Source organism: Alligator sinensis, unplaced genomic scaffold (genome assembly GCF_000455745.1).
Source record: "Alligator sinensis unplaced genomic scaffold, ASM45574v1 scaffold115_1, whole genome shotgun sequence".
Taxonomy (NCBI): Eukaryota; Metazoa; Chordata; order Crocodylia; family Alligatoridae; genus Alligator; species Alligator sinensis.
Window position 1 is genome coordinate 3,951,078 of NW_005841895.1, and position 24,668 is coordinate 3,975,745.

The window sequence follows — 24,668 nt, forward strand, 5'->3', positions numbered from 1 at the left end:
TGCTGTATAATGCTCCTGGAAGGACTGCCCCTAATGTGCAAAGATTTCTTGAAATTCAATTTAGGATGGCACTACTTGCTATACTTTCAGCAATATGAAGAAAAATTACATGCACAGATGAACCTCATAAGAAACTACAAAAGAGGAACACAAATTATCAATCTGCTTCCCAGCACAGGTCAAGTTCTATCATTTTGAGCTAGTTCCCTCCAAAATAACTACCAGATTGGGCAGTCACAACTGCCACAGAGCCAAGGGGGGAAAAAAGATATAGAAATAGAAGGAAAAGGGAGGAAGATGAAGGAGACTTCTAAATGTTATAATGAACTGGATCCCAGAATCTAAACAGAGGAAAAATAATCCCTATTTCATTTATGAGAAAACTGAAGTTGACAAGGTGAACTGACATAGTATCAAAAGAAAGTAAGGATGGAAGGGATCTCAAAAGATCATCTAATCCAGTCCCTTGCTCAAGAAAGGATTATCCCTGAATAAACCAACCCAGCCAAGTGTCTGTCCAACCCCTACCATTTCTCTAGGCAGCTTGTTCCAGTGCTTGACTCATAGGCAGAAAGTTCCTCCTAACCTCTGACCTAAATTTCCTCTGGCACAGTTTGAGGCCATTGTTCCTCGTCCTGTCCCCTGTGGCCATAGAGAAAAGCCCATCTCCATCTTCTTTTTAATTACCTTTCAGGTACTTGAAGACTGTTATCAAATCCCCTTTCAGCCTTCTCTTTTCCAGACTAAATAACCCTAGATCTTTCAGTCTTTCTTTATAAGTCATACTTCCCAGACCTCTAATCATTTTTGTTGCTCTCCACTAGACTCTTTCTAATTCGTTCACATCCTTTTTGAAGTGTGGGGCCCAAAAAGTGGCCATAGTACTCCAGGTGAGGAGTGCTGAATACAGCAGAAGAATCACTTCCTTTGATTTGCAAATGACATTCCTGTTAATACAACCAAGTATCCTGTTGGCCTTTTTCCAACAAGAGCACCTTGTTGGCTCATATTCAGCTTACGGTCTACTATAACCACCAGGTCCCAGGCATTCCCCAGTCTGTATTTGTGCATGCAATTATTCTGTCCCAAGAGCAGGACTTTGCATTTATGTCTGTTGAACCTCCTCTGATTAGTTGCAGACCATTTTTTTCCAGTCTATCCAGGTCACTCTCCAGAGTGTCTGCAGCTCTACCAAATTTTGTGTCTTACACAAATTTTACTAAGCACCTAATCCCATTATCCAAAAAATTAGGCTAGGGACAGACATTACACATAAACCGGTTGAAGTGATCAGAAACTGGTTTAAACCTGTAACAGAACAAGACATTTAGTGCACATAAACAAGTTTGAAAATGGCTGAAACTGGTCTGAGATGAACCTGGTTGAATGTAGTATCAGACTTAACTGATGTGGGTCAAACCAGTTTATGTAATGTCTGTCCCAGACCCCTTCCCGGTTTAAGTGAAATCAGAGTCCCCCAGCATCCCAGCATGCTCTCTGGGATAGGCTCTCTGCTCCAGAAAACTGAGCTGGTCCCTCCTCTCTGCTCCATGCTGGAGCTCCAGCAGAGACTTGCAGGCACAGTAGCATCTACCTGGCTTTCCCGTGCCCCTCCATCCCCACTGCTCACTGCTCAAACAGGGATCCCCTCTCCCTCTCTCTCACAGCACAGACTGTAACCTGCATGTGGTATCCTACCTAATGCTGAGAGGGGTCTGTGTAAGGTAGACAGGACAAAGGCAGACAGAACAGAGTCCACTTAGAGCAGAGCATCCTGCTGGTGCCTGGCCATGCTCTGCTCTGCACCACACTGTGGAAGAAAAGGGAGAGCCACTGCAGGCAAGTGCCTGAATTTCCTAATCCACAGGGGATGTCTGTACACTTACAAACCAGTTTAGCCTAGCCAGGTTAGACTAACCTGCAAAGATTGAATGAATTCAGGCTCAGGCTTCTGTCCCTAGCCTTAATGATAATATTAAACAAAACCAGACTCAGGACAGGAACCTGGGAATCCCTCTTGATACCTCCTCCAAATAGACAGGGATGACTACTCATTAAGCACGATGATCCAACCACTTATAGATTCACCTTACAGTATAGTTCCTTACAGTATCTCTATGCATTTCCTCAGCTTGTTATGATAATGCCGTGGGAAACCGTATTGTGCGAGACATACCAAAGGCCATGTTGCAGAGTCTGTTTCTCTGACTCCTAAGCCAATCACTTACCTTTTAGATCACACATTCTTTCACTACCACAAATTTTCATTGGCTCCCAGACATTTCTTTGACTGTCTTAAAATTACTTCTCCTGTCACTATATTACTGAGACATGTAGGCAGGGTAATGTGTTTCTTCTGCAAGAAAAGTGAAGTAGCTAACGGTTTTATTTTATTAATTTTTGGTTATACTGGCCTTGCTTTGGGTTTGATTTTAGTTATTTTTCTTCCAAGTCATTCCCATCTTCCATCTTTACCTTTTTTGTTGTTGTTGAAAACTACTCATTTTTTTAATTCAGCTTTTTTTAACTTAGTGAATAACTAGATTATTTAAGAGCCATGGTTTCTAGCACATATAGGATCAATCAAACTTCCCTTTTAGTATCAATTTAACTTTCAATCTATGTAAAGTCCCTTATAAAACGTATTTGCTATAACACAGTCCTTAAGAAAAGGACATTGGATCAATGAAAATAGTTACAACAAAAAGCAAGTGCAATAGGAAAATGGCTCTCTCTGCACACTAGAAGTGGGTGATTTCCTAAGAGAAACTGGAATAATTTAGAAGATTAAAAAAACTGTTAGATGCTGTTAGATGATGTCTTTTATTCATAACAGCACTTTCCGATCACTCATTTAAATACTTCCAACTATTAGTCAGTGGATGCCATAATTCCAACAGGTTATTTCAATCCACATGTCCCAATTAAAACTTTATGAGCCTTTCACAATGTGCTCTTTCTTATCAATATTCATAAAGGTGAAATCATTACATCTTCAAAAATGCAATTGCCCCAGATCCTTTACGGAGGTAACATTTCTTTAAACAGTGCTAGGTTGTATAATTTTTTTGGCAAATCATCTCAGCTTATTAGAAAATCAAAATAGTCTTTGAAGAACAATTACTCTTGATACTCTTATACTATCACTCCTCATTAGACTAATTGAAAGAGTTTCTCATCATTTTATGAGTTAGGTCAAGATTATCCACTGAACTGTTTCATTAGATCTGTGAACTGATTCCATGTTAACCCTCCTGCAGAACCAATAAATGGTACCCCAGATGCAAAGCAGACAGCACCAGCTGATGACCAGTCATTCAGGGTAATAATTCACATCAGTAGGTTTAACATATCTGTGCCTACATAGAAAAAAGGTGACAGCGCCGCAGGAGCTGACAGAGATTTATCAATAACCCAATGGCCATTAAATTATATCAGCCCAGCTCTCCCTGTGAAGATATTTTAAACTCAGCATGAGAAGGAAACAGTATGTATCATGCACTGGCACTTTGGGACAGTACAAGTACATTGTAGCTATGTTTGGAGACTGGCATGTGAGTAATATTGGCCATAGGTTGTAATCTTCCCTTTTCAAAACACTACGAACACTATAAATTGTCTTATTAAATTGTTCTATTTAAAGTAAATGAGAACCTTGGACTCTAAGTCTGACCCCCATATGTCCCTCTTGTAAGATAGTAAGGGACTCTACTAGTTGACCTATAACTGCTGTTTGCACAAAAGAGGGTGAAAATCTGCCATAAATAAATATACCATCACCTTTTGCAGACAGCTAGATTCTGGAAGTAAATGCTAAGCAACAGCAAACAAGTTCATTCTTGGGACTTTTAAAGCTAATTTCTGACCCATAGAAAACGCTTCTTAAAGCAGAACAGCATATCAGCAAGCATGACACTAGACTGGAAAGCAAAGATGAAAAAGGGGTTATCCACTCAACCCCTTTCTCAGTGTACAGTTGTCCTTTGCAGCTCGTGTTCACCCATTTTGTCTAGTTTATTTTCAAGCATCTACAACATTGGGCTTAAAGCCACTTTTCTGGGGAAACTATTTCACACCCTAGTGGATCAAACAGTCAGGAAGATTTTCCTGATATTCAGCCCACATTCCTCCTTTTTTTATTTTACCCCATTTCTTCTAACTATACCTCAGAAAGGTAAGAAGTTCTTTGAATTGTTATTTATGCAGCCCAAATATAGAGAAACTTGACCTTGAGGTCCACTTTTACAAATGAGCCAGAAGAATATTAAATTTGCTATATAGACACTTCCAAACAAAATGTTCTTATTTAGCCATGAGATTGTTTAAATACATGCACAGACTTGTCATCTCTTGTTTTCAGAATACGAATATGCAGCTGTTGTTATTACACTTACTGAAGTTGTGCGCAATTTTTTTATTTAACATAATGCCCCGATTCACTGAAGGTTCGTTGCCTGATGATACCAGCACATCCTGCATCTGAAACTGGTCATAGAGTCTAGACACATCTAATTTTCTCTTGTGGTGATCACATGATGCCCAGATCGATCTCTGAATCTAAAAAAAAAAAATGTGTGTGTGTATGTGTGTGTGTATATATATATATGCTTAGTTTTTCTCAAATAGAGGGAAAAAATTAGCAAGGTAAAAGAGTTTTCTTACATTAGTTCATTGTCAGAGTCTGCCTTAGTACTACATCTAAGGGAGTGAAGAGTATAGTGCTGCGGTTTTCAGCCTCAACACTTTAACATTCAGCCTAATGTTAAAGTGTTCTTCTCCTGTTATGAAACTAGATTCCCACTATGACTCTCCACTCCATTTCTGAAATAAGTAGCTTAACGGGTCTTTTTCTTGGTCTTTAATTTCTGTATAAAACTTTTATATCCTGGATGTGCCCAAAAAGCAAACTATTACAGCAGAATTTCCTCTGGAGTACTTTGGGTGCTACAGCAAAAAATGTCTGCGCTATATTTAGGGAAACAAGGGCAGCCACCATTTGTGACAGTGGGAAGAAAAATCATGTTCTCTGTCGAGTGTGACAGAGACAGCAGAGCAGGTGGACTGCAAGATGCTATTAGGTTCCTGGCGTGCACTGTGACCCCTACTTATTCCCTCAAATCCTCTCCTATAACAATTCTCAGGTTTACCCCTGTTCAAGTATGTTTATTGCCAGACATGCCACCAAACTTGGCATCCAACAACTTGTGCATACGACTGCACAACAAATACACTTGAATATTTGCTACAAATCTGCTTGCAAACTGGGTGCCTTGAACTGGGTGGGAGCAGATGGACAATCAGGCTCTTTTCTCATAACTACAAGGTTGAAAAAGGCCTCAAGTGCCACCTAGTCCAACCCCTTCCATAGCTTGAGTCACTGTTCCTTTTGTGCCTACTCACTTCATTTTCATGTTCTACTCTGATAACTATGCTTGCAATGTAGTTGCCTAACTACACCCCATTACATGTTTTAAGTCTGTCCCTCCTGACCCAACTAGTAGTTGTTCCTCACCTTGTCCTGAGGAACAACATCCCAATGAAAAGCTTTTGTTCTTTTCAGTGCTGGGGAGCGGCTGAAGGGCGGAGGGAAGGCAGGTGGGGGTGGGATCCCTGCCTTCACTGTGGGAGGTTGACTAGATGATGATGATGTTGAGGGAGTTGATTGAGGAGCTGAAGACTTATTCTCCACAGCTTCTACAGAACCCACAGTGAGACTGAGGGCTTCTGCCTGCTCATTCAGAAACACAAGTTCCTGATATTCATCTTCTGAGCCACCTTCGTCAAAGCCCTCCTCGGCTTGTGAACAATTCTTCCACAGCTGGCAATACCTTCCAATGAGTGATACCCATTCATTCTGGAGTTTGCTAACATCCTCTGCCATGCTATTCTGGACAGTGAATGGTATTCGAAACCTAAAATTTAAGAACATATATAAACACAAGGTAGTGTAAATGAGAGGTTCCCAGCCACTGGGCCACAGCCCAGTACCAGGCCGTGAAGGGTTGGCTGCTGGGTCGTGGCTGTCGAGCTCCCTGCCCACCCTCGGCTGCAGGCTCCTGCCTCCCTGCCCCATCTTGGACTCCCATCTGTCAAGCAGCTTCCATTGCAGGCAGTTACACGTGGGGTTAAACCTGGGTGGTGAGGCAGCCAGCTCCATGTGCCCCATCCCACTCCCACCGCTATGGCCGCACCCAGCGAGGCACTGCCCATGCAGCAGGTACTGGGGCCTGCGCCAAGCCAGACAGGACCCCCCAGGCCCACCCCTGGCTGGGATTGGGTGGATGTGGGCTGGAAAAAATCTGGAGTGGAGGACAGGGAGGCGGCTCTGCTGCTTGCTCCTAGGGAAGGCAGCAGAGCCCCTTCTTCCTGGGCAGCCCCAGCTGGGTGTCCCCAGGCCACCTCCTGTGCAGCCCCGTCCCCTACAGGATCCTCCGGTGCCCACGGCTGTGCCTGCAACCCAATCCAATCCTTGCAACCCCACCCCACATAAAAATTAAATGGAGATATGCTAATTAAATTTAAATATGCAAATTAAAGTGTTTCTATACCTGGTCCACCAAAATTCTTTGAGTGAGTTTGCCAGTCCGCAGTATAAAAAAGGTTGGGAACCACTGGTGTAAATAACTTGCCAACTAATGTAACAACTATCTCTTTGTTAAGAAGAATGATGTTGGACAGTTTTGTCAAAGGAAACCAGCTCTGCTGCATCTGACCTTTTCAGACAGTTAATTGGTTAGGTGTCTAAACAGTTGAAGCTTTGCCATATATTGACTCTGAGCTGCAATTGTATCATGATTCCTCCTTTCCTCCTGAGGGAAGTGAATGGTCCCTGAAGTATTACCTTCATGTTCAGTGCATGAGCTAGTCAGAAACTCCTCATAATGTCTAACTTAGCCAGTGAATGATTCATCGTTCCAGGCCCCTGAAGTGACAACTTGCCAGTGTTTCCTAGCAGTATTTAAATGTAGACATTGGATTTATTTCACAAAACTCTGAAAGTTGTTTATATGGTTCATGTATCCAATCGTTTCACGCCAGGTCTGGTGTTATCTAAATGGTTTAAAATCTCCTGGGTTTTCTGCTTCTCCTGGGACAACTAGACACATTGGTGTTTGACCTTAACTTTAATTGCTCTGCTTTCAGAAATTATTATTTGTTACCTATACTTACAAATAATTGTGTTCTTTGGTCTGGACTGTAAAGGTACTGCATTCATTCTCTTTATAGACGCTGACATTGCCACCTGACAAATGAATCGTTTTTGCTACAGTGGCCACATTCTTGTCTTCTCCACTGTGGCCAACGCAGTATAAACTCAATTCTCCTTCACGTAGCCGTACCAAGTATCTAAAGGACAAGGAACGGAGAGATAAGTGCATTCTTCACCTCCCAGTTATTAGGAGTAGCCTTTTGCCTTCAGCAGCCAAAGAAATTCTCACTTACTAATGAGTCTTCACACCCCTTTGATACCTTTTGTCCAGGGATCACCAAATACCTTACCAGCTTTCAAGAATTAAGTTTAACACTGAAGTAGTCAGGACGGCTTTCATTTCTATCTGGTGCATAAGTAAACCGAGGCACAGAAAGGGACTGCTGTGCCTCCTGTTACAGCGAGACACCAACAGAACCAGAATTCAGCCCCAGGTGATCCGCCCGAGTAGCTAAGAATTGTATTCATCCACCTGCCTGTGTTACTCCCACCACTCCCCATGCTTTCCCCATTACTATTTTAACTTCCTTATTTTTCCTGTCTACCTGGTATATTTTATGTCTTAAATTGGAAGCTCTTTGTGGCAGGGACTGTCAGTTACTGCGTGTGAACAGAGTACCTGTCACAATGAGGCTCCACACTTGACCTGTAGACTTTACTGCAATAGGAGATTCAAATTCCCCTGCTCTAAATTTAGATTGCATACCTCACTTCCCCTTTCTCAAGCTTGGAACCATCTCCTCATTGGTGTAGAGAAGAGAAACTACAGGAGTGAATGAAGGCAAGTAGTTATTACGCAGGAGGAGGATAGACAGGTCATTAAAACTAAAAGCAGTATATCTTGTGGAAAGGGAATCAGGTGACATGAATTGTAAATCAGAACTCAGCTGAACACCTGTATTGTGGCTCTGTGGAAGTGTCTTCGCCCTTCTGTGTCTCCTACCCTTTCTCTTACCTTGTCTTCGCCCTTCCATGTCTCCTACCCTTTCTCTTACCATTGCAAGCTTCTTTAGGCAATGGTTTAAACCCCCTCTCCTACCTACACGGGACCCCTGCCTGGAAAGGGCGGAGCGGCCTCTGCCAGGCTTTATAGATTCATAGATTCATAGATGTAGGGTCGGAAGGGACTTTGCAAACCATCTAGCCCGACCCCCTGCCCTGGGCAGGAGAGAAAACTGGGCTCAAATGACCCCAGCTAGGTAATCATCAAGCCTCCTCTTAAAGACCCCCAGGGTAGGAGCCAGCACCATTTCCCTTGGAAGTTGGTTCTAGATCCTAGCCGCTCTGACTGTGAAGTAGTGCCTTCTAATGTCTAGTCTGAACCTACTCTCTAACAACTTATGGCCGTTATTCCTTGTTACTCTGGGAGGCACTCAGGGGAACAAGGTCTCCCCCATTCCCTGCTGGTCCCCACTAGTAAGTTTATAGATGGCCACCAGGTCCCCTCTCAGCCTTCTTTTATGAAGGCTGAACAGGTTAAGGTCCCGTATCCTCTCCTCATAGGGTCTGCCCTGCTGTCCCCGGATCATGCAAGTGACCCTTCTTTGGACCCTCTCAGTGCTGTCCACATCCCTCCTGAGGTGCAGCACCCAGAACTGGATGCAGTACTCCAACTGTGGCCTGACCAGTGTCGCATAGAGGAGGAGGATCACCTCCTTGGCCCTGCTTGTGATGCATCTATGGATGCATGACAAGGTGCGGTTAGCCCTACTGACCGTGTCCACGCATTGGTGGCCCATGTTCATTTTGGAATCGATAATGACTCCAAGATCTCTTTCTGACACTGTGCTTTCAAGAAGGGAGTTCCCCAGCCTATAGGTATGCTGCTGGTTCTTACTGCCCAAGTGCAGCACCTTGCACTTGTCAGTATTGAATCCCATCCTATTCTCATTCGCCCACCCCTGCAACCTGTCCAGGTCCAGCTGTATCCTGTCCCTCCTTTCTAGCATGCCCACCTCACCGCAAATCTTGGTGTCATCTGTGAATTTAAACAGGCTGCTTTTCACCCCCTCTTCCAAGTCTCTAAGAAAGAAATTGAACAGTGCAGGCCCAAGGAGCTTTCTCCTGCTCCCTGATCAAGCATGGGGGAGGAGGCTTAAACCCCCATCCCTCCTCTCCATTTTAGTGTGCCAGCCTGGGCCAGGGTCTGGCCATTCCCCCCACTCAAGTGGAGAGCAGAGAAAAGCCTATCAGGGGCTTCTCTGCCCCTGCCAGGCAGACCCCAGCTGAGGTCCAGAGCCAGGTTCCCCACCTTCCTTCTCAGCCAGCTGGAGCAGCAATAGGGCTCTGCCTAGGGAGCATAGGGGCAAGGCCAACCCTGTTCCACTGGAGCAGACAACACAACCCAGGGCTGGCAAAGCATCCTAGGATGCTGGGGGACTGAGAGTTAACTTGAATTGGAAAGGGATCTAGGACAGAAGTTCCATAAACTAATTTGACCCAAATCAGTTCAGTCTGATACTACATCCAACCAGGTATATCTTAAACCAGTTTGGGCCATGTTGAAAGCAGTTTAAGTGCACTGAACTTCTGTTGTGTTACAGATTTGAACTAGTTTCTGATCACTTAAACCTGTTTATATGTAACTTCTGTCCCTGGCCCCCACACTGATTGGGTCTTCAAGGATATTGCTACTCTGTACAAAATGAGGGTCCTATACTTAGTAACAATCTTGTGGGTTCACTATGCATGTACATGTATCAGGGTTGTCGAAGAGCACTGAGGTGCCCTGCTCCTAAAGGGCGGAAACTGTTGGGGAAAAGAGCCCTAGCAGGGAATAGGAGTCCACCTGTGGGTTGCCAGGGCAACTGGAAGGAGCAAATGACCCACACCTGCCAGCGGTCAGCTGCCTGTAGGAGGCAGGGCCTGGCTCCTATAAAGCCCAGGGCTGAGGCCACGCTGGTGCCAGTAGCCAGAGAGGCAGGAGTAGTGATATGAGGGGAAGCCTGACTGCAGGAACTGCTCTAGCAGAGTAAAGGATGGCAGTGCTAAGAGGTCCAAGCAATGTTGTTATAGCCAGGTGGCTTATGTTTAGGTTATAGCCAAGAGGCTCGAGTTTCTGTTTGGTTTTGATATTACACTGGTGGTTTGGGTGAGGCTATTAGGGGTTGGAGGAGGCCTCATAGGGACCCACACTGGTGTGGGGCCCTAGCACCAGTGAGGGTGCGGTATTCTCAGGGGGAACCCCCAGCGGCGTGGGGACCCCAGTGCCAGTGAGTGCACAGTATTCTCAAAGGGGCCTCACAGCGGAGTGTGAGGACCCCGGCGCCCAGGAGGGCACAGCTTATGAGGTGCTTGGACCCCAACCCCAGAGAGGGGGCATTTGAGAAGCCCCAGTGCGGGCATAGCAAGCCCTAGAGAGGGGCACTTTTGAGAAGCCCTAGTATGGGCACATAAAGCCCCAGAGAAGGGGACAGCTTACTGGACAGCCCTGAGAGGGGGCTGTTATACTGAGAAGCCCCAGTGCGGGCGTGACGAGCCCCAGAAAGGGGGCAGCACTTGAGAAGGCCCAGAGAGAGGGCAGCAGTGCAAGGGAAGGCCCCAGAGAAAGGGTCCCTGGACAGAAAAGGCCCAGAGAGAGGGCCACCATACAGAAAAGGCCCCGAGTGGGCTCGGAGAGCCCCAGGAGGGGGCAACACAACAGAGAAGACCTGAGAGACGAGCGTGAATATAGACAGAGAGACAGACCAACGTCAATTCCATCTGCGAGGCTTGGGGCGTGGTATCGGGGGTGGAAGGCCCCAGAGAAAGGGTCCCTGGACAGAAAAGGCCCAGAGAGAGGGCCACCATACAGAAAAGGCCCCGAGTGGGCTCGGAGAGCCCCAGGAGGGGGCAACACAACAGAGAAGACCTGAGAGACGAGCGTGAATATAGACAGAGAGACAGACCAACGTCAATTCCATCTGCGAGGCTTGGGGCGTGGTATCGGGGGTGGTTGGAGCCACGCATAGCCCATAAGGCTAGGGCACCCCGAAGCACCCACTTACAGGACAAGACCCACGAGGGGTCTGAATAAACATAGAGACATGTCCAAGAGGGCATAAGGCAGCCTCCCAACCAATTTAGACCGTAAAAGACGTGGCGGGCAAGAAATAGAGGGTGCCCCTTGGGCCAACTTGACACGGAGAGGGGGGCCTTAAGGAGATCACGGCCCTCCTGCAGGACCCCGCCGTGGCAAGGGTGTTTTGTCTTTATAGCTAGCTGCCCTTTCCTTTCTCTTCAGGGTTATTGATCTTTATCCCATCCTCCCCCCACTTCAACACTTTGGTTTCATCAGAGCTTTTTTTTCCTCTCCTCTGTCTTCAAGGTGTGGCTGGTTGATTAAAATGTTATATGAGGAATTTAAACAAGCTTAGCTGCTCTGGAAGAATTAAACATAAAATATAAATTACCTTTATGCCCACATGCACAGTCAAAGTGATAAGAATTGTTTAATGGAGCTGGCAATTATATTGATCTCTCCTTCCTTTAAACTGGGAACTTATGGCTTAATCGGATCTCAGGGTGTCTCTGCCATTATTTACTTTGCCAAAAAAAGAGGATTAATATCAAGTGGAAAACAACCAGGACTTTGCTTTGCAAGATAAATAAAAATCAATTTTTGTTTGTTAGCAAACGTGTTAAATGCAGAAAGATAACAAATCCAGAGAGACTCCCAAGGATACCATTTACAAAACATAGAGTAGTAGCCTTTTAAAAACAATTACAATAATTTCCTGTGGTTTGTGTGCTCTTTTGAGCTAACTGCCATGTGCAGCTATTTATAATGTTAAATATTTTCATTAGCTTTTGCTATGTGGGTTTTTTTCCTCTCCTGATCATTTGACAACATGAGCAATGCACAGCTCCACAACACACTAGGCAGATAAGAGAACTGGTGACAAACTAAAAAAACCCTCCACTGCTAGGTCCCTAGTTCAAAAACAACTCGGGGAATAACCACCATTATCATATGCAACAAGCTGTTTATTAGCTTGTAGGAAATAATGTGGTCATGCCAATCTAGGTCCTAGAGTGTAATTATTCCTAATTCTAAAGTAAAAGACCAATTCAGATCCTGGCTGGTCATCTGAGCAGCATCTTAGAATGAGAGAGAATAATTAAGGGCTGCAGCACAGCCATTTTTTTCCCCTCTTTGAGAAAACAGTGCTCTCTAACAGAGAACTTATGATGTGCCCTTACCTTCTCCAGCAACTCTGACAGCAGTCTTATCTCATTACATTAGTGTTTGAAAAATAAGGTGATTGAGAAGGTAGAGAGAGGAAAAATGGTATAGAATGAAGGAGGAGGAAACTCTCCAGTCTCGCCCATTAAAAATCACTTTGGCTCTAACTATTATTATTATTAATTTCTATTGTAGGAGTACCCAGGAGTTCTAGCCATGTGCCAGGGCCCCATTATATCAGGGGTTATTTTGATGCTGATAACAAAACTTATCTTTTCTGCTCTCCCATTAAGAATAAACTGATCCCCTCAAATTGAATGTAAATGTGAACCAAAACATTATTTGATCTACAAGTTAAAACTTTGCTTTAAGTAAATATCAGAACCCACAAAAAGTCCACAACTGAGAGAGACAAAGTACTACTATGAAGAAAAATGCTATGCCGTACGTCACCCATTTCACAGATGCCAAACCATCTTCCTGCAAATCCAGAAGTCCTTCATGTATCACATCAAATACTGTGGGTCTGCCAAAGTAGGACTCTGCAGGTCTCCCATATGAACTGCTCTGAACAATTTTGCCCATAAGGTGCAATATCTGTAAAGTAAGTGACCGTAGATCATGTGTTTTTTATACATCAGGTCAGTTCTAAAAAAGGCCAGGTGGCTGAGAGGGCATTTCTATTCACCCATATATAAAATGAGACAACATCATACACAAGATAAATCAACTGCTGAAAAATAAGTATGGATACCACTCAATTGAGATCTGCTTTTATGCCTGTATCCCTGAACCAGGGGTGTCAAACTCATCCAGCTCCAGGGGCCAGATGAGCACCCTACTGCTGTGCCCTACTGGACCAGCCTTAGGTACTGAGTCCGGCATACACAAATGGTCCACAGGACAGATCATAAGGCTGCACAGGCCAGATCTGGCCCGTGGGCTATATGTTTGACACCTCCCATCCTAAACATGTAGACATAAGCACAGGATAATCTCTTCCTAAAAGGCATATTATAAAACACAGATTTTTTTGTACATTAGCTATGAAAACTATTGTAGAAAGTAATAGTCAGGCTTTCTGTAAATCTTCTAGAACTCCATTCACAAACCAGGTAAAATGCCATTAGCTTTGGTTTCATTCCAAACACCACGCTTCTCGCCTATTCAGCTGAATGCAATCAAACACACCTGACTAGAAATATGAGAAAATAAGGGCTTATGTATCCTTGAAAGTAAATGCAGATTGGAGCAGAGTGTGAAGTTAAAGTGCAGTAGCTGTTATTAGGAATATACGTAGGTGCTCTTATTCTAGAACAAGGGTGCTTTTCCCATCTAGCTTAATTCACTGTGAAATAAACAGCAACAAGACCCTCTACTACTCCTAGTGAGGGTCCTGTTGGTGGCCAATTTAGGGTCACAGCAAAAAAAGAGATTGGGAACCACTGCGCTAAGGGCTTAAGTCAAAATCTTTTATCCAAAAACCTCTCAAAACTTCAGGAGAGTTTAAAATGAAACCTGCCTTAAAACTTTGAAAACCGATGTACTTAGTTTACTTTGTTACTTTATTTTAGTTTTTAATCAAGTAAAAGATTTCAGTAAAAGGGACATCTCCCTGAAAGAACATGATGCGACTTCTTTGTAACCAAAATAGCTGCTCCTGTAGAAAGCTGGCTCCTTCACAGATTAAAAGATGCAACAAACAGCAAACACATGTTTGATATGAGTTACAACAACCCCACAAAGTCAAAGGAGACTGAAGAGGTGTGATTAGAAACACAGGTGGAATTAAGGAGAATGGTTTATTCACTAATTTATTCATGGAAATCTGGGAATCTCATCAGAATTGAAGCATTTCTCTTTTAAATGAGCCTCCTTAGATATCTGTGTAACAGTAAAGTATGTGCTTTCGGTTGTTGCATATAGTTTTTCATCATAGCGGTACAGGTGAGAGTGGTGCATGTCCAGGCTGCTGCCATAGGCCTAGCTGGATTTTGCTGCCCAGTTCAGGCCCAGCGTGATAGGCCTGAGCCACCTCTTCTCCCTTTTGCAGTTTATGTCCCAACCGAGCAATGTGGCCAGGCACTAGCTGTAGTTCAGGCCCAAGTCAAAATAGGCCTGATCTTTCCTCCAAGTTTTTTCACAGTTTTCTGCCCAGCAGAGCTGGGATTGGGACTAGGGATTTTGGGGTGCAGCATCTTGACGAAAGCCGCAGTTAACCCCTCAAAACCACCATGTGGAAAGGGGGGGTCAGCACTCTACCACTTCTCCAGGAGCAACAGAGCACCTTGCAATGCAGAAGGACCCACACTCTTAAGCAGCTCCCTCCAGTGCAGCGAACCAAAGGAGCAGCTCAGAGGACTCTGGTGGGAACCCCTGCTCCAGCCCATTGCTGAAGGGCAGATATAGGGATGCAGGCCCCTGGAACTACCCACTGGGGAGCCCCAAGTCCCAGACGTCCTGCATATGGAAGGTACCACCTATAGACTTTGCTTTGTAGTTAATAGTATTTTAAAAATTATATTAAGCATTTTCTTTTGAGTTTTTTTTTGCTTTAGTCTCTGTTATAAATTTGGGTTTTTGTGTTTACACTGCTTGTGAGCAGGGGTTTTTGTTCATATGGGATGCCCCAGCAAATTTAGTGCTCCCAGATTCTTGGGTGGGGCCTTTAACCACTGGTATAATTAATGGGGTACCCCGAAATGTGAACCCAGCCCTCCTTGCTGCCAACTGGTGCCCAGGGGAAGGGTTACATCTGTATAGCTAAACTGAAGCAAAATTCTGCCTTTCACTTGCACTGCCACGCGCTAAGCAGTCAAGGTTTAAACCACGGCACAAGTTTCCGGTAATATTTGGGATATGTGGTAATATATGTCTACTTCTCTACTTGCAGAACATAGGAGTATAACAAATTCCCGGGTTGCAGAGGGATTTTTGGCACTACCTTAATACTGAATAGATGATAATAAATATTAATGGTTATAACATATAACAACTTACTTTTCTTTTATCTTCAAAAGACACTGTTTCCAGTATATAATCCGGACGCCCATGAAATGCAATGTTGAAGTGTTTCCCCTCACCATCTTCACATGATTTCACTTGTGAAAATGGGAATTTTTTCTTGAGTGTTCCTTTCTCAATGTTAAAAATGGTATTCGTGTTAAAATCAATCTGGAAGAGAGAGATTTTCATCACTTGATACCATCTTTTCCCTTTGGAGGACTAGAGACTCCTTCCCACTATTAACATGCAAGACCATTTGGTTCTTGGATAAAGAAACAATTGAGAAAATGTATCTATTTTGCTGATGATTAAAATCAAGAAGAACAGCATTTCCATCATCTAGCCACTGCGTTGTATTTATTTTAGTTACCAAACAAATATATATTCATTGTATCTGCTATTTCCTTATCTCTCTTTGATAAATATGCATCAATTTATCATTTTGAAGCATTATTTCCTTTGAAATTTTCCACATGCCATCTACATGCTGTCACCAGAGCAAGAACTTTCTTTACAGCAGCAGCTGTACAGGCTAATGGCATGACCATGTTACTAAAGCTTTAATTACTGGTTAGATCAACCATGTTCTAATATTAAAATAAGGAGAGGCTGGTAACTACCATGCCAATAATTTCTGTTAGAAAAAATATTCTAAAATTATATTATTTTGAAAGCAATTATCAATTTCTGCTTGAGAAACATATTGTTTGCTGTTTTAGATACAAATGCAGGGTATGTGGGGGGTGGAGCTGGTAAGCAATTGCTTCAGTTAAGAATGTGATATTTTTAAAACAAATGTAGATATTCTGGCAAAGACCCATACTTCCAAGAATTTAAAGGTACTTATACTAGTATCAGCTTATTCTCATTCCTTTAAAGGATAAATTCATCCCAATCTCTATGCCACAGGTGAATCCCTTCTGAGCACATAGTACTTTGTGGCATGATGATGTGGGAACAACATTTGACTGCTCAGGACTTGGTGAATTTGGACTAGAGAAGAGACATGCCCAAATGAGTCTCAGGCCCAAACCTTCCCTGGCTTTAATTTTGGCTTTCATTGTACAAAACAAAAAGAAATGACCAAGGAAGTTTTGTTACACCAGACACATCTACACATGCAGCATCTACACAAGCAAATAAGCGCAACTAAATGTAATGCGCATTAATCAAATTTTGCCAGGTGTTTACCCATGCAGGGACTTGGGACTAAAGTTAGTGCACTTAGCACTGAAGTTAGTTCCAAGTCCCTTCAGCCCTGCCATGTGTCCCTGTGGCCACAGCAGCAATTGGCAGCCATGTTGAAGCCAGAGCCACCTGCCAGCACCTGGCAGCCACCTTGGAAACTCTGATCCCTGGTCAGCCCCTTCCCTGCCCAGAAGCTTCATGCCCAGTGCCAGCTCCCTCCTTTCCCACTCCACCTCCCTGAACCAGGGCTGCTCCAGCCCCTGCCCCTGCTAGCAATGCCTAGCACCCTGCTACTCCTGCCCAGCCTCTGCCAGCAATGACCAGCGCCCCAAACTCTTGCTCACCATGGTGCTGGTCCTACTGGTCCCAGCAGGCACCCCCCTCCAAGGACCCAGGAGAACCATGCATCTGCCAGCAGAGGCCAAAGCACTGGCTGCAGGAGGCCCTGCCTGACCTCCTCCTCTTTGGAGAGGTATTTCTCTCTTCGACTGTAATAAGTCACTAAGTCTGAGTGGGATCACGGCAGGATGATTTGAGAACAGCCAGTCCGTTCTCTGCTTCAAATTAAACCTTTAGACAAAATGTGCCAGATTCTCAGCTGATGTTAATTGAACAAACTGCATGAGAATCAATGGATCTATGTCAGTTTAAACCAGAATGACCTAGAAAGTGAACAATAATTAGGAAAAAAACCCAACAATGTTCTTGGAAGAAATGTAAAAGAGTGGCATGATACGTTATTATAGTACATGGTTCATAAATCCTCAAAGACTTTGAGAGCAAAAAATCTCATTTATAATTTGAAAATAATTACATATTTTAGAAACCGAGTTCCTAACGCTTTACCTCATGCTTTGCAAGTCATAAATTTGAAATGATTTTTAACAAAGCATAAGGGATTTAGGAGCTACTAGTTCTACTGACCTTAAATGGCATTTTGAAAACCTCTCCCTTACTTTACAAACTGACAATTATAAGATGATGACTTTTTCAGAATTTCCTTTGACAATACATCATTATAGTTATGATGTATGAATCTTAGCTAGCACTTAAAAACTAAGAACAGTTCCCTAACAGTATCTACTGAAATCAAATATTTTTGTCATGAATCACATGTGTTTAGAGATGAGATAGGCTTCTCATATCTTCAAGTTCATTCTACATAGTTGTAAGGTTATAATTCCTCAATAGAGGGTGTCTAAAATTTTAATCCCATAGTCCTTTTTGTCTAAAAGACAGAGAAATAAAATATAATACCAACTCTCTCCAGTGAATTTTAATTCAGACAGTATATTGGACTGCAGAATGCATTACAGCCCCCCCCCCCCCTGCCCATAAGGCTAGGGCACCCCGAAGCACCCACTTACAGGACAAGACCCACGAGGGGTCTGAATAAACATAGAGACATGTCCAAGAGGGCATAAGGCAGCCTCCCAACCAATTTAGACCGTAAAAGACGTGGCGGGCAAGAAATAGAGGGTGCCCCTTGGGCCAACTTGACACGGAGAGGGGGGCCTTAAGGAGATCACGGCCCTCCTGCAGGACCCCGCCGTGGCAAGGGTGTTTTGTCTTTATAGCTAGCTGCCCTTTCCTTTCTCTTCAGGGTTATTGATCTTTATCCCATCCTCCCCCCACTTCAACACTTTGGTTTCATCAGAGCTTTTTTTTCCTCTCCTCTGTCTTCAAGGTGTGGCTGGTTGATTAAAATGTTATATGAGGAATTTAAACAAGCTTAGCTGCTCTGGAAGAATTAAACATAAAATATAAATTACCTTTATGCCCACATGCACAGTCAAAGTGATAAGAATTGTTTAATGGAGCTGGCAATTATATTGATCTCTCCTTCCTTTAAACTGGGAACTTATGGCTTAATCGGATCTCAGGGTGTCTCTGCCATTATTTACTTTGCCAAAAAAAGAGGATTAATATCAAGTGGAAAACAACCAGGACTTTGCTTTGCAAGATAAATAAAAATCAATTTTTGTTTGTTAGCAAACGTGTTAAATGCAGAAAGATAACAAATCCAGAGAGACTCCCAAGGATACCATTTACAAAACATAGAGTAGTAGCCTTTTAAAAACAATTACAATAATTTCCTGTGGTTTGTGTGCTCTTTTGAGCTAACTGCCATGTGCAGCTATTTATAATGTTAAATATTTTCATTAGCTTTTGCTATGTGGGTTTTTTTCCTCTCCTGATCATTTGACAACATGAGCAATGCACAGCTCCACAACACACTAGGCAGATAAGAGAACTGGTGACAAACTAAAAAAACCCTCCACTGCTAGGTCCCTAGTTCAAAAACAACTCGGGGAATAACCACCATTATCATATGCAACAAGCTGTTTATTAGCTTGTAGGAAATAATGTGGTCATGCCAATCTAGGTCCTAGAGTGTAATTATTCCTAATTCTAAAGTAAAAGACCAATTCAGATCCTGGCTGGTCATCTGAGCAGCATCTTAGAATGAGAGAGAATAATTAAGGGCTGCAGCACAGCCATTTTTTTCCCCTCTTTGAGAAAACAGTGCTCTCTAACAGAGAACTTATGATGTGCCCTTACCTTCTCCAGCAACTCTGACAGCAGTCTTATCTCATTACATTAGTGTTTGAAAAATAAGGTGATTGAGAAGGTAGAGAGAGGAAAAATGGTATAGAATGAAGGAGGAGGAAACTCTCCAGTCTCGCCCATTAAAAATCACTTTGGCTCTAACTATTATTATTATTAATTTCTATTGTAGGAGTACCCAGGAGTTCTAGCCATGTGCCAGGGCCCCATTATATCAGGGGTTATTTTGATGCTGATAACAAAACTTATCTTTTCTGCTCTCCCATTAAGAATAAACTGATCCCCTCAAATTGAATGTAAATGTGAACCAAAACATTATTTGATCTACAAGTTAAAACTTTGCTTTAAGTAAATATCAGAACCCACAAAAAGTCCACAACTGAGAGAGACAAAGTACTACTATGAAGAAAAATGCTATGCCGTACGTCACCCATTTCACAGATGCCAAACCATCTTCCTGCAAATCCAGAAGTCCTTCATGTATCACATCAAATACTGTGGGTCTGCCAAAGTAGGACTCTGCAGGTCTCCCATATGAACTGCTCTGAACAATTTTGCCCATAAGGTGCAATATCTGTAAAGTAAGTGACCGTAGATCATGTGTTTTTTATACATCAGGTCAGTTCTAAAAAAGGCCAGGTGGCTGAGAGGGCATTTCTATTCACCCATATATAAAATGAGACAACATCATACACAAGATAAATCAACTGCTGAAAAATAAGTATGGATACCACTCAATTGAGATCTGCTTTTATGCCTGTATCCCTGAACCAGGGGTGTCAAACTCATCCAGCTCCAGGGGCCAGATGAGCACCCTACTGCTGTGCCCTACTGGACCAGCCTTAGGTACTGAGTCCGGCATACACAAATGGTCCACAGGACAGATCATAAGGCTGCACAGGCCAGATCTGGCCCGTGGGCTATATGTTTGACACCTCCCATCCTAAACATGTAGACATAAGCACAGGATAATCTCTTCCTAAAAGGCATATTATAAAACACAGATTTTTTTGTACATTAGCTATGAAAACTATTGTAGAAAGTAATAGTCAGGCTTTCTGTAAATCTTCTAGAACTCCATTCACAAACCAGGTAAAATGCCATTAGCTTTGGTTTCATTCCAAACACCACGCTTCTCGCCTATTCAGCTGAATGCAATCAAACACACCTGACTAGAAATATGAGAAAATAAGGGCTTATGTATCCTTGAAAGTAAATGCAGATTGGAGCAGAGTGTGAAGTTAAAGTGCAGTAGCTGTTATTAGGAATATACGTAGGTGCTCTTATTCTAGAACAAGGGTGCTTTTCCCATCTAGCTTAATTCACTGTGAAATAAACAGCAACAAGACCCTCTACTACTCCTAGTGAGGGTCCTGTTGGTGGCCAATTTAGGGTCACAGCAAAAAAAGAGATTGGGAACCACTGCGCTAAGGGCTTAAGTCAAAATCTTTTATCCAAAAACCTCTCAAAACTTCAGGAGAGTTTAAAATGAAACCTGCCTTAAAACTTTGAAAACCGATGTACTTAGTTTACTTTGTTACTTTATTTTAGTTTTTAATCAAGTAAAAGATTTCAGTAAAAGGGACATCTCCCTGAAAGAACATGATGCGACTTCTTTGTAACCAAAATAGCTGCTCCTGTAGAAAGCTGGCTCCTTCACAGATTAAAAGATGCAACAAACAGCAAACACATGTTTGATATGAGTTACAACAACCCCACAAAGTCAAAGGAGACTGAAGAGGTGTGATTAGAAACACAGGTGGAATTAAGGAGAATGGTTTATTCACTAATTTATTCATGGAAATCTGGGAATCTCATCAGAATTGAAGCATTTCTCTTTTAAATGAGCCTCCTTAGATATCTGTGTAACAGTAAAGTATGTGCTTTCGGTTGTTGCATATAGTTTTTCATCATAGCGGTACAGGTGAGAGTGGTGCATGTCCAGGCTGCTGCCATAGGCCTAGCTGGATTTTGCTGCCCAGTTCAGGCCCAGCGTGATAGGCCTGAGCCACCTCTTCTCCCTTTTGCAGTTTATGTCCCAACCGAGCAATGTGGCCAGGCACTAGCTGTAGTTCAGGCCCAAGTCAAAATAGGCCTGATCTTTCCTCCAAGTTTTTTCACAGTTTTCTGCCCAGCAGAGCTGGGATTGGGACTAGGGATTTTGGGGTGCAGCATCTTGACGAAAGCCGCAGTTAACCCCTCAAAACCACCATGTGGAAAGGGGGGGTCAGCACTCTACCACTTCTCCAGGAGCAACAGAGCACCTTGCAATGCAGAAGGACCCACACTCTTAAGCAGCTCCCTCCAGTGCAGCGAACCAAAGGAGCAGCTCAGAGGACTCTGGTGGGAACCCCTGCTCCAGCCCATTGCTGAAGGGCAGATATAGGGATGCAGGCCCCTGGAACTACCCACTGGGGAGCCCCAAGTCCCAGACGTCCTGCATATGGAAGGTACCACCTATAGACTTTGCTTTGTAGTTAATAGTATTTTAAAAATTATATTAAGCATTTTCTTTTGAGTTTTTTTTTGCTTTAGTCTCTGTTATAAATTTGGGTTTTTGTGTTTACACTGCTTGTGAGCAGGGGTTTTTGTTCATATGGGATGCCCCAGCAAATTTAGTGCTCCCAGATTCTTGGGTGGGGCCTTTAACCACTGGTATAATTAATGGGGTACCCCGAAATGTGAACCCAGCCCTCCTTGCTGCCAACTGGTGCCCAGGGGAAGGGTTACATCTGTATAGCTAAACTGAAGCAAAATTCTGCCTTTCACTTGCACTGCCACGCGCTAAGCAGTCAAGGTTTAAACCACGGCACAAGTTTCCGGTAATATTTGGGATATGTGGTAATATATGTCTACTTCTCTACTTGCAGAACATAGGAGTATAACAAATTCCCGGGTTGCAGAGGGATTTTTGGCACTACCTTAATACTGAATAGATGATAATAAATATTAATGGTTATAACATATAACAACTTACTTTTCTTTTATCTTCAAAAGACACTGTTTCCAGTATATAATCCGGACGCCCATGAAATGCAATGTTGAAGTGTTTCCCCTCACCATCTTCACATGATTTCACTTGTGAAAATGGGAATTTTTTCTTGAGTGTTCCTTTCTCAATGTTAAAAATGGTATTCGTGTTAAAATCAATCTGGAAGAGAGAGATTTTCATCACTTGATACCATCTTTTCCCTTTGGAGGACTAGAGACTCCTTCCCACTATTAACATGCAAGACCATTTGGTTCTTGGATAAAGAAACAATTGAGAAAATGTATCTATTTTGCTGATGATTAAAATCAAGAAGAACAGCATTTCCATCATCTAGCCACTGCGTTGTATTTATTTTAGTTACCAAACAAATATATATTCATTGTATCTGCTATTTCCTTATCTCTCTTTGATAAATATGCATCAATTTATCATTTTGAAGCATTATTTCCTTTGAAATTTTCCACATGCCATCTACATGCTGTCACCAGAGCAAGAACTTTCTTTACAGCAGCAGCTGTACAGGCTAATGGCATGACCATGTTACTAAAGCTTTAATTACTGGTTAGATCAACCATGTTCTAATATTAAAATAAGGAGAGGCTGGTAACTACCATGCCAATAATTTCTGTTAGAAAAAATATTCTAAAATTATATTATTTTGAAAGCAATTATCAATTTCTGCTTGAGAAACATATTGTTTGCTGTTTTAGATACAAATGCAGGGTATGTGGGGGGTGGAGCTGGTAAGCAATTGCTTCAGTTAAGAATGTGATATTTTTAAAACAAATGTAGATATTCTGGCAAAGACCCATACTTCCAAGAATTTAAAGGTACTTATACTAGTATCAGCTTATTCTCATTCCTTTAAAGGATAAATTCATCCCAATCTCTATGCCACAGGTGAATCCCTTCTGAGCACATAGTACTTTGTGGCATGATGATGTGGGAACAACATTTGACTGCTCAGGACTTGGTGAATTTGGACTAGAGAAGAGACATGCCCAAATGAGTCTCAGGCCCAAACCTTCCCTGGCTTTAATTTTGGCTTTCATTGTACAAAACAAAAAGAAATGACCAAGGAAGTTTTGTTACACCAGACACATCTACACATGCAGCATCTACACAAGCAAATAAGCGCAACTAAATGTAATGCGCATTAATCAAATTTTGCCAGGTGTTTACCCATGCAGGGACTTGGGACTAAAGTTAGTGCACTTAGCACTGAAGTTAGTTCCAAGTCCCTTCAGCCCTGCCATGTGTCCCTGTGGCCACAGCAGCAATTGGCAGCCATGTTGAAGCCAGAGCCACCTGCCAGCACCTGGCAGCCACCTTGGAAACTCTGATCCCTGGTCAGCCCCTTCCCTGCCCAGAAGCTTCATGCCCAGTGCCAGCTCCCTCCTTTCCCACTCCACCTCCCTGAACCAGGGCTGCTCCAGCCCCTGCCCCTGCTAGCAATGCCTAGCACCCTGCTACTCCTGCCCAGCCTCTGCCAGCAATGACCAGCGCCCCAAACTCTTGCTCACCATGGTGCTGGTCCTACTGGTCCCAGCAGGCACCCCCCTCCAAGGACCCAGGAGAACCATGCATCTGCCAGCAGAGGCCAAAGCACTGGCTGCAGGAGGCCCTGCCTGACCTCCTCCTCTTTGGAGAGGTATTTCTCTCTTCGACTGTAATAAGTCACTAAGTCTGAGTGGGATCACGGCAGGATGATTTGAGAACAGCCAGTCCGTTCTCTGCTTCAAATTAAACCTTTAGACAAAATGTGCCAGATTCTCAGCTGATGTTAATTGAACAAACTGCATGAGAATCAATGGATCTATGTCAGTTTAAACCAGAATGACCTAGAAAGTGAACAATAATTAGGAAAAAAACCCAACAATGTTCTTGGAAGAAATGTAAAAGAGTGGCATGATACGTTATTATAGTACATGGTTCATAAATCCTCAAAGACTTTGAGAGCAAAAAATCTCATTTATAATTTGAAAATAATTACATATTTTAGAAACCGAGTTCCTAACGCTTTACCTCATGCTTTGCAAGTCATAAATTTGAAATGATTTTTAACAAAGCATAAGGGATTTAGGAGCTACTAGTTCTACTGACCTTAAATGGCATTTTGAAAACCTCTCCCTTACTTTACAAACTGACAATTATAAGATGATGACTTTTTCAGAATTTCCTTTGACAATACATCATTATAGTTATGATGTATGAATCTTAGCTAGCACTTAAAAACTAAGAACAGTTCCCTAACAGTATCTACTGAAATCAAATATTTTTGTCATGAATCACATGTGTTTAGAGATGAGATAGGCTTCTCATATCTTCAAGTTCATTCTACATAGTTGTAAGGTTATAATTCCTCAATAGAGGGTGTCTAAAATTTTAATCCCATAGTCCTTTTTGTCTAAAAGACAGAGAAATAAAATATAATACCAACTCTCTCCAGTGAATTTTAATTCAGACAGTATATTGGACTGCAGAATGCATTACAGCCCCCCTCCCCCCCCCGCTTTTTCTTATCCTTTCTGTTTTTTTTT

The 24,668-nt window shown here is 42.9% G+C and overlaps 1 protein-coding gene across 1 annotated transcript in view; it reads right to left on the reverse strand.

Moving 5' to 3' along the window:
• LOC102383099 (formin-H-like) overlaps positions 1 to 24,668 on the reverse strand; it is a 63,647-nt gene that overhangs the window by 18,519 nt on the left and 20,460 nt on the right. Inside the window, exons 4-8 of the mRNA XM_025197343.1 lie at positions 22,114 to 22,287; positions 19,562 to 19,710; positions 7,171 to 7,347; positions 5,513 to 5,912; positions 4,395 to 4,557 (exon numbers count right to left, since the gene is read on the reverse strand). Coding sequence (XP_025053128.1) covers positions 4,395 to 4,557; positions 5,513 to 5,912; positions 7,171 to 7,347; positions 19,562 to 19,710; positions 22,114 to 22,287 — 1,063 coding nt within the window. The remainder of the gene's footprint in view (positions 1 to 4,394; positions 4,558 to 5,512; positions 5,913 to 7,170; positions 7,348 to 19,561; positions 19,711 to 22,113; positions 22,288 to 24,668) is intronic.